This window comes from Mirounga leonina, unplaced genomic scaffold (assembly GCF_011800145.1).
Source record: "Mirounga leonina isolate KUSES-001 unplaced genomic scaffold, KU_Mleo_1.0 Mir_488, whole genome shotgun sequence".
NCBI lineage: Eukaryota > Metazoa > Chordata > Mammalia > Carnivora > Phocidae > Mirounga > Mirounga leonina.
Window position 1 is genome coordinate 7,781,131 of NW_023270777.1, and position 12,492 is coordinate 7,793,622.

At 55.3% G+C, this 12,492-nt stretch overlaps 1 protein-coding gene across 1 annotated transcript in view; it reads left to right on the forward strand.

The window, feature by feature from the left end:
• The window catches only part of LOC118000091 (protoheme IX farnesyltransferase, mitochondrial), a 137,656-nt gene extending 134,787 nt beyond the window's left edge, over window positions 1-2,869 (forward strand). The window contains exon 7 of the mRNA XM_034989634.1: window positions 988-2,869. Within this exon, the coding sequence (XP_034845525.1) occupies window positions 988-1,394 (407 nt within the window). The 3' untranslated portion in view covers window positions 1,395-2,869. The remainder of the gene's footprint in view (window positions 1-987) is intronic.
• Window positions 2,870-12,492: the final 9,623 nt, after the last annotated feature.

Consider the following 12,492-nt stretch of genomic DNA (forward strand, 5'->3'; position numbering starts at 1 on the left):
GGCGTCGCCTGCATGGGAATGAGCAGCCCTGCAGTCAGGACTTGGGGGTGGTGGCTTAATGTGGTAGGGGAGCTGGTCTCCACATCAGACAGGCTTGTTCTGAATCCCTCCTTTACCTCTTTTTGTAGAATTTAACATCCTCTGAGCTGTGTTGGCTCACTTAATGAGCATAAAACCCAGCAGCCTGTGGGCAGGATTAAATGAGCTAAACTGCATGAAAGTCTCTGTCTTAGTAGGTGCTCCAGAGTGGCAGCCTGCATCCCGCCCTCGTGGGTGAGGGGAGGCCCTGCGCCAGAGGGGCTAAATGCTGCTCGAGATCCTATTACGTCCTCCTCGAAAACCTGCAAGGCCACAGACAAGTTCTCGTTCTGCTCAGGGACCATGTCCCCTTATGCCGCTCCATTTACTGAACACATGCTGTTTTGGTACCTCCTGCTTGCCCTGTGGTGCAGGCTCTGTGGAATGTGCCGGACCCCTGCCCTGGAAGCGCTGGGAGTCCACCGCGAACCAGGATGCTGAGCGTGGGCCCCGAGCTACCTTCAGTACGGCCTTGGGAGCAGGGAGCTGCCCGCCACCCTGGGGAAGGACCTTGTCCAGGAGGCCAGGCCGGCTTGGGACGTGGCCCTGCGCCTCCCCCCAAGCGCCTCGCTCGCAAGGGGAGCCGAAGCCCTCCCACGGAGGTCCCCCCGGCCGGTGCAGGGGCTTCTGGAGTTGTCACCATGCGGTGCGCACCGCGTGGACGGGAGCCCCAGGTGCTCAGTGTCCTGGGGAGGGGGGAGGTGGTGAGGAAGCCGGCGGGTCCTGGAGGCTCGTCTCCGGTGCCAGGCTGACCCGGACACGCAGAGGCGAGAACAGAGACTGGCAGGGGATCTGGGAGCCGCGGGAGATGCGGAGGGAGCACCGCGGGGCCGGAAAGGACGCTTCTGTGCCTCTCTGACCACCGCCTCTCTCTGCTCTCCCCCTTTTCCGCCCGCAACCCGCATGCAGGAGCCTTTCTCCTGGGAGGGATCCTCTACTCGTGGCAGTTCCCCCACTTCAACGCCCTGAGCTGGGGCCTCCGCGAAGACTACTCCCGCGGCGGCTACTGCATGATGTCGGTCACGCACCCGGCCCTGTGCCGGCGCGTCGCCCTGCGCCACTGCCTGGCCTTGATCGGGCTGGCGGCGGCGGCGCCCGTCCTCCAGGTCACCACGTGGACCTTCCCCGTCGTCTCCCTCCCCATCAACCTGTACATTTCCTACCTCGGCTTCCGGTTCTACACGGACGCGGACCGGAAGAGCTCCCGGAAGCTGTTCTTCTGCAGCCTGTGGCACCTGCCCTTGCTTCTGCTGCTCATGCTCACCTGCAAGCGGCCCCCGGCTGCGGGCGGTGCGGGGGGGGAGCCTCGGACTTGAATCCCCGGGGGCGCGTGGGGGGAAAAACAAAACCAAAAAACACGTACAGGGAGACGCACACTGTTTGTTTGGTTTTTTCCCCTTTGCGCTGAGACAATATTTTGGTAATTCTGGAGCTCCAGAATGGGAAATTGCTGGGTTTTAGTACAAGATCGTAAAATGATTTGGTGCTCGGTGATCGCCCGACGATTTTTTTTTTTTTTTTGAATGATAACGTCCAAAACGCTCCCCAAATAAGAAATAGGTTGGCTCAGGTGATGAATACAGAGAGAATCTTTTTCTCTTGAGGAGTCTTTATATATTTCTTCCTCCAACACCTCTGTTGTTTTTCTTCTTCCTCCTGTGGATGTACAAGTGTACCTCTTCCTTTTCTGGCCACACACACGCACACACACACTCCCCACCTGGCCAGACGCAGGGAGCACTGGGACTCTGTCTGTGGTCCTGTCCTCAGGTCCCTGGAGGGCCACGTCGGAGGCCATGCGCACCGGCCGCCCTCCCTGTGAATGAGCCAGGGGCCCCGGCTCCAGCTTTTTCTCACATATATTCTCAGCCACATATTCCCCCAAACAATAATAGAATACCAAGGATGCACTGCTGCCCGACTTTCGAAGGGAGAATTCCAAACGGTTGCCTAGGGGATCTCGGGCAGGACTGCCAGCCCCCGGCCCACCCCCATTACGTATCCGCATTTCAACAACTCCAAGGAATCAAAGGCATCTTTATAGTTCACTTGAAATACAGGAGGTGTCTGGAGCGTTTCCTTCTGGAAGGGTGGCGCTAGACTTCACACCCGCGGTCCATCTGCCTCTGACCCGTTACTGTCCCCCTCCGGCCCCTGCTGCCCACCAGGGAGGGAAAGCCCAAAAAAGGTGAGCCGGTCTAACCAGCCACATAGCTCACATTCTTGTCCCTTTGGTGAAAAACACAATTCTCTCCAGGTACCCTCTGAATTCAGAAATCAGCCCCCATACATCCAATGGCTGTAAGAGCCAGAGGCTTGGGCTGGACTCCTGGTGGGGGTGCATCCGGTTCCGGGAGTTGTTCGAGTTAACCTGTAGCCAGGTGTGGCCTCAGTCACCTGTGGTTCCTTCCATCCGTCCTTCACCTACGCCACTAGTCCGCTGTCGAACCCCACTTGCCGGAAGGCCTTGATGCTTAACAGGATGTTTGCATTACTCCATCTCCAGGGCACTGTACTGCCCCGTAGGAACTCATTTCAGGGAGTTTAAGCAACAATCAGACGGTCCTGCAATGTGCCTGTTCTCAGAAATTTCTAAAGCGACTGCAGGCACCATCTGACCCCTGTTTCTACTTATCTGCAATATTACCTCTTGGCTGTCTCCAGGTTCTTGACTGTGGGGAACATGGCATAGGAATGTCTGCAAAGAACATCGACACCTTGTTGCAGCCTTCAAATTTGTAAAATGCCTCCATTCTCTTTTCCCGCCCCAATAAACTGGTATGTAAGAACAGAAGCGTGTGCGAGGTTCTTTCTTTAATCACCTTGTATGGAGTTTGCACCAGTCCTGGCAGACTTGCTAACGCTTGACTCACTTTTATGAGCTAGCAGACGATTAGAACGCAGTCAGCATTTCTGTGTCGAGGTGGTGGAAGTGAACCCACTGGATTTTTTTATTATTATTATTTTATTTTTGGGGGGTTTTTTTTTATTTTTTTTAAAGATTTTATTTATTTATTTGAGACAGAGAGCACATGAGAGGGGGAAGGGTCAGAGGGAGAAGCAGGCTCCCTGCCGAGCAGGGAGCCCGATGCGGGACTCGATCCCGGGACTCCAGGATCATGACCTGAGCCGAAGGCAGTCGCTTAACCAACTGAGCCACCCAGGCGCCCTATTATTATTATTTTAGTGGGAGAGAGGGAAAGAGCAGGAGGAGGGGCAGAGGGAGAGAATCCCAAGCAGACTCCCAGCCCAGCATGGAGCCCGATGTGGGGCTCGATATCAAGACCCCGAGATCATGACCTGAGCCGTAATCAAGAGTCAGATGCTTAACCGACTGAGGCACCCAGGCGCCCCCACACTTGATTTTTAATACCTGTCCACTCCAAAGAATAATAAGCTTAATGATTATTAAGAAGAAGAAGGGCCATGACCCACCCACCCTCACCCTCCCTTCAGTTTGGAATCCCCCAGTCTCTCCCTTCTTCCTTCAAAACCACCACAGAAATCATCCTCAGGGCCTCCTAGGCCTGTCATTCTCCTGCTCGGAAAATACCAACGGCTTGCGTACCATCCCCACCAGGCAAATGAAGTTCGAGCTTCTCAACACTCAGACCAAGTTTTCTCTCCGGGGATCTTCGATGTGAAGCCACCTCGAGGATTTCCCGCCATGCCTCACACCTCCCTGAGGACACCCTGTTCTCAGATAAACTCCCCCCCCACCTCCCCAAACCCCTGTCCGGTAGGTCACAGTGTGGAACGTGGATTTCAAGCTCCAGTGACTGCCCCCCCACCCGGCTGCCGTCCCCCAGGCCCCAGGATGTTGCTCACTCACCCGGAGGCCTGGGGCACCTCATTTCTTCACACCTGACCTTGACCACCTTTCCTAAGGACTCCATGCTCCTCATCAGCATTACCCAGGTGAGTGAAGCCTGTTCTTTAATGGGGTGTCTTTGGGAAGTCTTGCCTATACAACAACTCCCTTGGGGTGTCACTTAGGACATGCACGCAATATGGCCTCGTGGGACCCAAAGTTAAGTAAAAAATTTTAAAAATCTCTGTTTGCTTCCCCTGGTACTTCCCAAGCCTACCCTTCCCAAGTGCAGGACCCTCCTCCCCAGGGATCGCCTCCCACCCCGCCCCTGAATTAGTGGTCAGGAGCACAGCCTGGGACATGCTCTCTGGACTAATCAGTTTTCATCCGGGTGCTTCAGGCCACTCGGCTGCAAGCACAGGACTAGGCCCCTAGGGGCCCTGACGGGGTAGGGGCCACACGGGCGGCGGGAGGGGCTTGAGATAGGAAATGGGGTTCCACTGGGAGGCTGATTATTCTAGAACACAGCAAACAAATGAAAGGGAAGAAGGACACATCCGGCCACTTCATTATTACATTTTTTTTTAAAGATTTTTATTTATTTATTTGAGAGAGAGAGAATGAGAGAGAGAGAACACATGAGAGGGGATAGGGTCAGAGGACGAAGCAGACCCCCCGCCGAGCAGGGAGTCCGATGCGGGACTCAATCCCGGGACTCCAGGATCATGACCTGAGCCGAAGGCAGTCGCTTAACCAACTGAGCCACCCAGGCGCCCCATTATTACATTTTTTTAAAAGCATGCTTCTTAGCACAGTATTCCCTCTGACCCTGGGGAAACTGTACCAGCCTTCTTTAATTTCAGGAAAGCTACTCTATCAGTTATAAGGATAAAACCACATTTCACCGACGGTTCTGTCTCTGGAAGCCCGGGAAATGCTTTGCCTGTTCCCAGGATCCACTTTTGTCCTTTCAAACGTACAAACGGGCTCCATAGAAACACCTTTCGATACATGCGCTTTGAGCACCCCATTCGCCCGTTCTGGAGGAGAAAAGGCAAAACTGCCAAGAGCCGTGCTTGGCTCTGAATCTCCCCTCCGCTAGTTCACCCTGGTTTCTCCCCACCCCGCCGTCATCCTCCCCTCTATCTGCTTGCTAGGAAAACAGCGGGGACCCAGCACTTCTCTGCCAGGCGGCGATCCTGGGAGCAGAGCAAAGCTTTTCCTGCTTGCTGCCCCTGGTGTGACAGGAGGCTCACTCCTCTGTTTCTGCTGGAGCTGGGGTCCCTGAGACCCACCTCTCACCGACTCCCTGACGCGCCCCAGGTGATAGGATACTTGTAACTGACCGCAGGAGGGTCCCTTCTAAGGACATGCTCACGTTCCAAGAGAACAGCTCGTTTGACTTGAACGGAGATCGGGATGTTGCCTTGGTTCTTCCTTTGGAATTTGAGGCTCGCTGGGGATGACCCACAAGGTTCTGCTTCTCCCGGGAGCACATTCTCTCCTTCTGGTCAAGTTAGTGGTGTCAAGCAACCAGGCGTCTAAGGCAAGAGGAAGATAAACAGGGTCCAGCCATCGGGATGGACACTTGGAAGGCTGCCTTTGGAGTCTTTCCCGTCAGCTGCAAACTGTAGGTACTTTTCTGTCCGCTAATCTGCCTCGAGTAGAAGTAAGCAGGACCAATACACTTGCTTAGTCTTTGTTGGAAACTCAAATATATTAGTTTCCCAGCATCTTCAGGCCACAGTTTCGTAACCAAATAGAAGATGTGAAGGGATGTTCTAGATCAAAGAACCTCCGGCCCTCACTTCCTAATTCAGGTTCTGTCCCACGGTCGCTGGGCCCCACCAGGCACATCACAGAACATCCGAGAGGCGAGGCGCCTGGCGGCCTCTGACCTCCCCGAGCTTGCATTCTGATGGGCCCAGCCTGGGTCACTGCTCATAGCGACCCATCGTGGAGGCCACCGGCTGGAAAATGTCCTCTGACTCTGACCACCACCCTACTCCTCTGCGGCCTCCGGCTTGGGTTTTCGACGTTGTTTCTGGGCTTTGCCTGTTCTAACTGGAGACCGCCACCCAGCCAAGCACCATTCCCTCTGTGTCTGTCTCCCTTAGGACCCATCAGTATGCAACCTGCATGTTGTATTTACCTGTTTAGAGACCGTGCCCTGCTTCCCCAGCCGTGGGCCGTGACGGAAGGAAGGAGTGGGTGGCTCTGGGGGCAGTGGCTGGAGCTGGAGGAGGGACAGGACTCTGCTGGAGTCCTGGACCAGCCCTTGAGGGTGGGGAAGAGTGGCACCTGCCCCATGGGACTGAATCTGGGGCAGATGCAGCTTCCTGCTCAGCAGAGTTGAACCAAGATGCGTTACTGTCATTTCTTTCTTTCTTTTTTTTTTTTTTTAAGATTTTATTTATTTATTTGACAGAGAAAGAGAGAGCACAAATAGGCAGAGTGGCAGGCAGAGGGAGAGGGAGAGGCAGGCTCTCTGCTGAGCAGGGAGCCAGACATGGGGCTCGATCCCAGGACCCCAGGATCATGACCTGAGCCGAAGGCAGCCGCTGAGCCAACTGAGCCACCCAGGCACCCCAACGTTACTGTCATTTCTTGATTTCAGTCAGTCTTTGTTTTCCGAATTGCGGTGCATTTTTACCACTTCCTCTGTCTTCAGGGCTGTCTTGGCTCAAGTACTCAGCAGCAGTGTCCTTAGTCGAGTGGACTTCTTGGCCAATATTTCTCTCTCTCTCTCTCTCTCTCTCTCTCTCTCCACCCCCCCCCCTCCCTCTTTTTTTTTTTTTTTTTTTTTTCAAATACTTAGTGTCTTGCTACCTTCTTCCCCTAAAGTCACTGTTTCAACTCCTTCCCAGCAACCGTGAGCTCAGCCAACCCTGTGGCATGTGAGAGAGAGCCAGCCTGCATCCCGGGTCAGCTGAAATGAATGGAGCCCCACCCGGTTCATACACTGGGGGACCCATCTGACAAGTGCGAGCCGAGAGAATGGGGGCCCCAAGCGCAGAGAGGGTCAAGAAGGCGGGTCGGCCGGATTGGGTGGGTGAAAACGGGGTGCCAGGCCCTGCGGGCTGGGGCAACTCCCGAAACTACTTAGGAGACAGCGCCTTTCACTAAAGCAAAGCCCAGTGCAGAGCTGGGGACTGGCAGAAGCAGGGAGGGTAACCCCGCTCCACCCCAAACATCTCAAGCTGGCAAGGTGACCAGGACAAACAATCCAAGAGGCATCAGCAAAACACAAACCAGACCCCCCCACACACCCCTTCCCGCTACAACAAACAAACACAAACCAAAATAAAGCATCAAGAGAGAGGAGAGGCACCTCCCCACCCAGAGCGGGTGGGTTAACTCAACAGCTATTCAGTCGCTTGTGGGCTGAGCTAACAAATATCCCAGGGTGCTATTTTGCTGTGCACCAGGCCTTATGCGGGATAGAGAGACAAACCCAGATCCGTCCCTGACCCCATGGGGTCCACTCGAGGTTTGCAGGGCGAGGGGACTGCAGTGGCAAGGTGGGAGTTGCAGGGGCACCCCCTTTCTGACCCAGAGCGCTTGGATGGTCTTCACCTAAAGGGCAATGGGGAGCCACCGACGGTAGCAGGAAGAGAGCAAGCCAGGTTCGTGCCTTAGAAAGAAAATTCCGGCCATGGCATGGAAAGGAGACGGGGAGAACTGGGGAGACCAGCCGAGGATAAAGGGTCTGAACCTGGGCAGACAAGGGAAGGGGGCAAAGGCGGGGCAGAGGGAAGCCCACAGTCCCAGTCAGGTGGTCGGCAGAATGAAGATCCTGGGATATTCCGGGGTCCAGGCTTGGGAGCCGTTCACTGATGACCTTGACCATTGTGCTGACCTCCTGCGGAAGACCCAACTGCCTCAGCCTGCTCCCACCCCTCATGCACACAGGCATGCGGACCGCCGACAGCCTGAGCCTCTGCCTGGAGTCTCCCTGCTGCCTGACCCTCAAGAAAATCTTCTTGGCGCCTGGGTGGCTCAGTTGGTTAAGCGACTGCCTTCGGCTCAGGTCATGATCCTGGAGTCCCGGGATCCAGTCCCGCATCGGGCTCCCTGCTCGGCAGGGAGTCTGCTTCTCCCTCTGACCCTCCCCCGTCTCATGCTCTCTCTCATTCTCTCTCTCAAATAAATAAATAAAATCTTTAAAAAAAAAAAAAAAAAGAAAATCTTCTTGGCCAGGCTGAGCTGCAGTTACATGAGATGGCGCAGTGCGCTCTAAGAACCTGCTTGCTCAAGACGATGTGCATTTTCTTTGGGCTGAGAGCATGGTCCCAGCCCCCCGCCCCCCTCCAGTCCAGTGCCTCTGCCCAAAAGGTTCTGGAACAGGAACTCCTCCCCCCCACCTCCTCCGCACCTTCTCCTTCTCCCCACCCTTCTGAGACTCTTCAATCTAAATAACCCACCAGTATATTCATTTGTTCACGCCCCTCAGGCTGCCACTTGGCACTTGTTCATCTCTAAAATACAGGTGACCTATCCAGAACTAACTGGGAGAAAAATCCACAGCTACTTTCCTGGCAGAGCGTGCCCTCCTCAGTTAACCATTAACCAACCTCCATCTCGGTTTGGACTCTCAGTCACAAGTGACAGGAAACTGCGGCAGGCCTAATTAAGAGAAGAAATGGGTTGGTTCATGTAGTTGAAAGGTCCAGAAGCAAGCTGGCTTCAGGCATGGCTCCATCCAGGAGGTGGTTTGTTCCCTCTACTTGCTGTTGGCACAGCTCTTGGCAAGCTCTCTCCTCTTAAGATGTGGGAGCCCCTATTAGTCACAAATATTTTTTGACTACTTAACTTGTGCCAAACTTCTTATCCAAACCTAGTAAGAAAGGAAGTCTTGGGGGGTACCTGCGGGGCTCAGTCGGTTAAGCGTCTGCCCTTCTGCTCACATCATGATCCCAGTGTCCTGGGATCGGGTCCCGCATTGGGCTCCTTGCTCAGCAGGGATCCTGCTTCTCCCTCTGCCGCTCTCCCTCCTCGTGCTCTCTCCCTTTCTCTCTCTGTAAATAAATAAATAAAATCTTAAAAAAAGAAAAAAGAAAAGAAGGAAGGAAGTCGGAAGTCTTGGTATTGAGACCCTGGCCTTAATTGGCCTGATTAGGTGCTCCATTCTTGTGCCCACTCAGCCTGGTTCAAGTCCATCCGAGACCATGTACAGAGGCAGTGATCCCCTCCCGTGATGAAGGTTTGGGAAATGTGGTAGGAAGGGGGTTGAGAAAGGGGAAGTACCTTCTTGTTTAGGCCTCAGGGAGACTTTGGGGTCAGGGCACTGAGGAAGTGGGCCCATGGCTGGAGCCCCAAAAGAGAACCCCCAGGCCTTGGGGAGGGGTTCCAGCAAAGGCAGGGCCCAGCAGCTGGGCAGACCCATAGACCCTCCCACCCATCACCACAGAGGCAAACTGAAGGTTTTGCCTATGATATGGTTGTCCTGACCCTATTACACCTACGGTTCGGGAGTCACTGTCAAGAAAGACCATACCTATTTGCAGGTGCAGATTAAGGTCGTTTATCACAAGGCCATTTACGAGACGAAAACCCAGGGCATCTCCCTACCTGTTCTTTATACCAAATCAGCAGCACCGCTGGGATTTCCCAAGCCAGCCCCCCTCCGACAGGGGGAGGCAGAGCCTGAAAAGTACACCCTAACGGGCACCTTTCACCTTTAGGCACTTTCTTCTCTATATAAGATGTTGCTTGGAAGACACTTCCGCTTTCTTAGGAATTGTTTGTGGAAAACTCTTCCCGATCAAAGAGCCAGAAACGAGCCAGCCCGTCCATTTTTCACAGTTCCCCCCCCAACCACCACCCGGAGGCCCCAACCCTGGGCATGTGCAGGGAGCGGAGGGTGAGGCCTCTCCCTGCCAGCCCGGGGTCTGTCTGACCGCCCCACAGGCACCCACTCCCCCCTCCAGACCCTCGGAAAGGGGGAAAACATCTGCCTCGTGCAGTGCTCCCCGTTCCCCCCCCCCCCCCCCGGGCAGTGGCCCTCTCCCTCAGAATTGTCCCTGCTCCCTCAGCTAGAAAGGGACACTTGGCATCCCCCCTGGGCGAGGTATTTTAATGCTAATTTGTTGAGCCCAAGAGAGGAGCCCAAACAGATGTGGGCCATTTGGCGGGGCATGTAGTTCATTTGTTAGCAAGTGCAAAAGCCTCTTTGGCAGGATATTAAATATTACCTTGGCCATTCACAAACACTTCATATTTCAAGAAAGGAAGGGAGGAAAAGGCCGGGTCCTATAAATCAGCCTTTCAAAGAGGCAGAAAGAGGCAAACATTGGATAAATCTATGTCACTGTAGTGGGAGATCAAAGGCCCTAACATATGTATTTGTGCATCCGGCACTCCAGCGGACAACTATCCGACACACACGGGCGGCCGGGACCGCTGGGGAAGGAAAGAATTAGCCAACTCTAATCTGCCATCAGCCGCCACTGTGTCTCGGGAGAGGTCCGGGGAGGGGGTGGTGGCCGGCGACCGGGCAGGGAGGGTCGTGAGGATGGTGCCTTCGGGTCCCTACACCTGCTCCAAGGCGAAGGCCGCTTCACGACCACCGTTATCGGTGACAGGCCTGCAGCCCCCCAGTGTCGAAAAGATCAATATACGTTGGCTGTCGGGCACAGCAGTAAGTCAGGGTGGCCGGCCCCGTCTGCGGGGGTCCCAAGCCAGCCCAGGGCTCTCGGGGTCTCGCCACCACAAGCCTGACTTCCTCCTCCCTCTCCCACCGCCCCGTCCCTCTCCTTACCGGTGCGTTCACTTTGGCCTTCGCCCCAGCTTGCATTTTCACGGGGCAGTCATGCTGATCATTTGGAACCAGCTGTGGCTCTTGAGAGGCCCGGTGGCCCCAGCCAATAGCTCTTGTTCTGGTGGCTGACGTGCCGTCCGTCACGGTCAGTCCGTGCGTGTGCACGTGCTTCTGGGCGGCCTGTGATGGAGGCCGCTGGGGCAGGGCCGTCCATTCCAACTGTCCATTCCAGCTTCAATAGGATGCTTCGGAGCAGCTCGGAATGCAGAGAGGCAGGCGGGCCGTTGAGCCGGGAGTCCAAGCAGACCCCGCACGACGGGCGGCTGCTGGGGTGGCTGGGCTTCCTTGCTTCAGATGAAGAGCTAGTGCTCCCTCCTCACCTGGGTCCCATCCGCACCTTGGCCTGCATCCTGGCTCCCGTGCTCCTTGCATTTCATTGTGCTCACTTGGCGAGCACGTCAGCCAGATGCTCACGCCTGCACCTGGCCACTGAAGGTGACTAGAAGAGGATGCCCGCCCCCCCCCCCGCCCAGATGGCCTCAGGGCAGCTCACGGTCACGGGCTTCGGCGTGGCCTCGAGGCACCTGGGTCCCCTCACTGCCTCTCAGCTGTGCGGTCCACACATCCTCCCCTGTCCTCCAGCTCCAGCCTCCCCCACTTCTCTCTCAGCTGATGAACCCACTCCCTGCCTCCCAGAGAAAGTGAGCAACCCACGGACGTCTGACTCACCACCCACCTTCCAGCATCTTCTCCCGGGAGTCGGCTCGCGGGCAGGTTTCTGTGTGTGCATTAATCTGATTCCCTCTCCTCTGTTCCGCAGACGTTGCTCCAGAAAACCTCCCTGCTCCTTCCTGCAACACGGATTCCCTATTCTCGGCAGGATCTCTTCCACAAACACACAAACACGCCACATCTCCCATTTAAAAGGGAAACAAAACAAAACAAAAACCCCCTCCTGACCCCACTTCCTTTTCTGGCTGCCCTCCCGTGTCATTGCTCCCCTTCGCAGCAAAATTCGAGAGAGAACCGTCTGGAATTGCTGTTTTCAATTCCCCCTGTGACCTCTTACACCCACCAGGCTCCCGCCCCCACCACTCTGTTGTAACCGCTGGTGTCAAGGTGACCCGTGACCTCCGCGTTGCTAAACCCAGTGGGCAATTCTCCATCCTCCATCCTCCATCCTCACCTGACCCGACCTCTTAGCAGCATTGGACCCAGCTGCGTGCTTTCTGTTCCTCTTGGCTTCTGGTAGCCCCAAGGCTGCTGGGTTTTCTTCCTGCTTCCCTGGGTGCTCGAGGTCAGCCTGGGCTGATGGTTCTTCTTCAATCCCTGACCCTCTTCTTCCTGCCCCCCTCACCCCCTTGTGATCCCAGGCAGTCCCACGGCTGGAAACACCAGCCATACACCAGTGACTCCTGAAGGTGTCTCTGCAGCGTTGACTTTTCTAGCTAATTCCAGGCTTGTCTATCCACCTGCCTCTAGGCATTTCCATTTAGATGTCTAAGACACACTGCAGACCCAACGCGCCCCACCAGACTCCTGATCTCCCCGCCCCACCAACATCTTCCCACCCAGAGCTTCATTCCCCATTCGCTCCGCCAAAATCTTTACACCCTCCTCTCTTCCTCCATCCGCCGTGTCCAATTTTCCTGAAAATGCTGCCGACTGGATCTTCAGGATGGAGTCAGAATCCAGCCACCTCTCTCTGTTGGCACGGTCATGGTCACCAGCATCTCTGGCTGGGCAGGTGGGGGTGCTCCAATGTCTCCCTTCCGACCTTGCCTTTCTATGGTCTATGTTATCACCACTGCTGGAGAGATCATTTTCAATCATCTCCACTGTG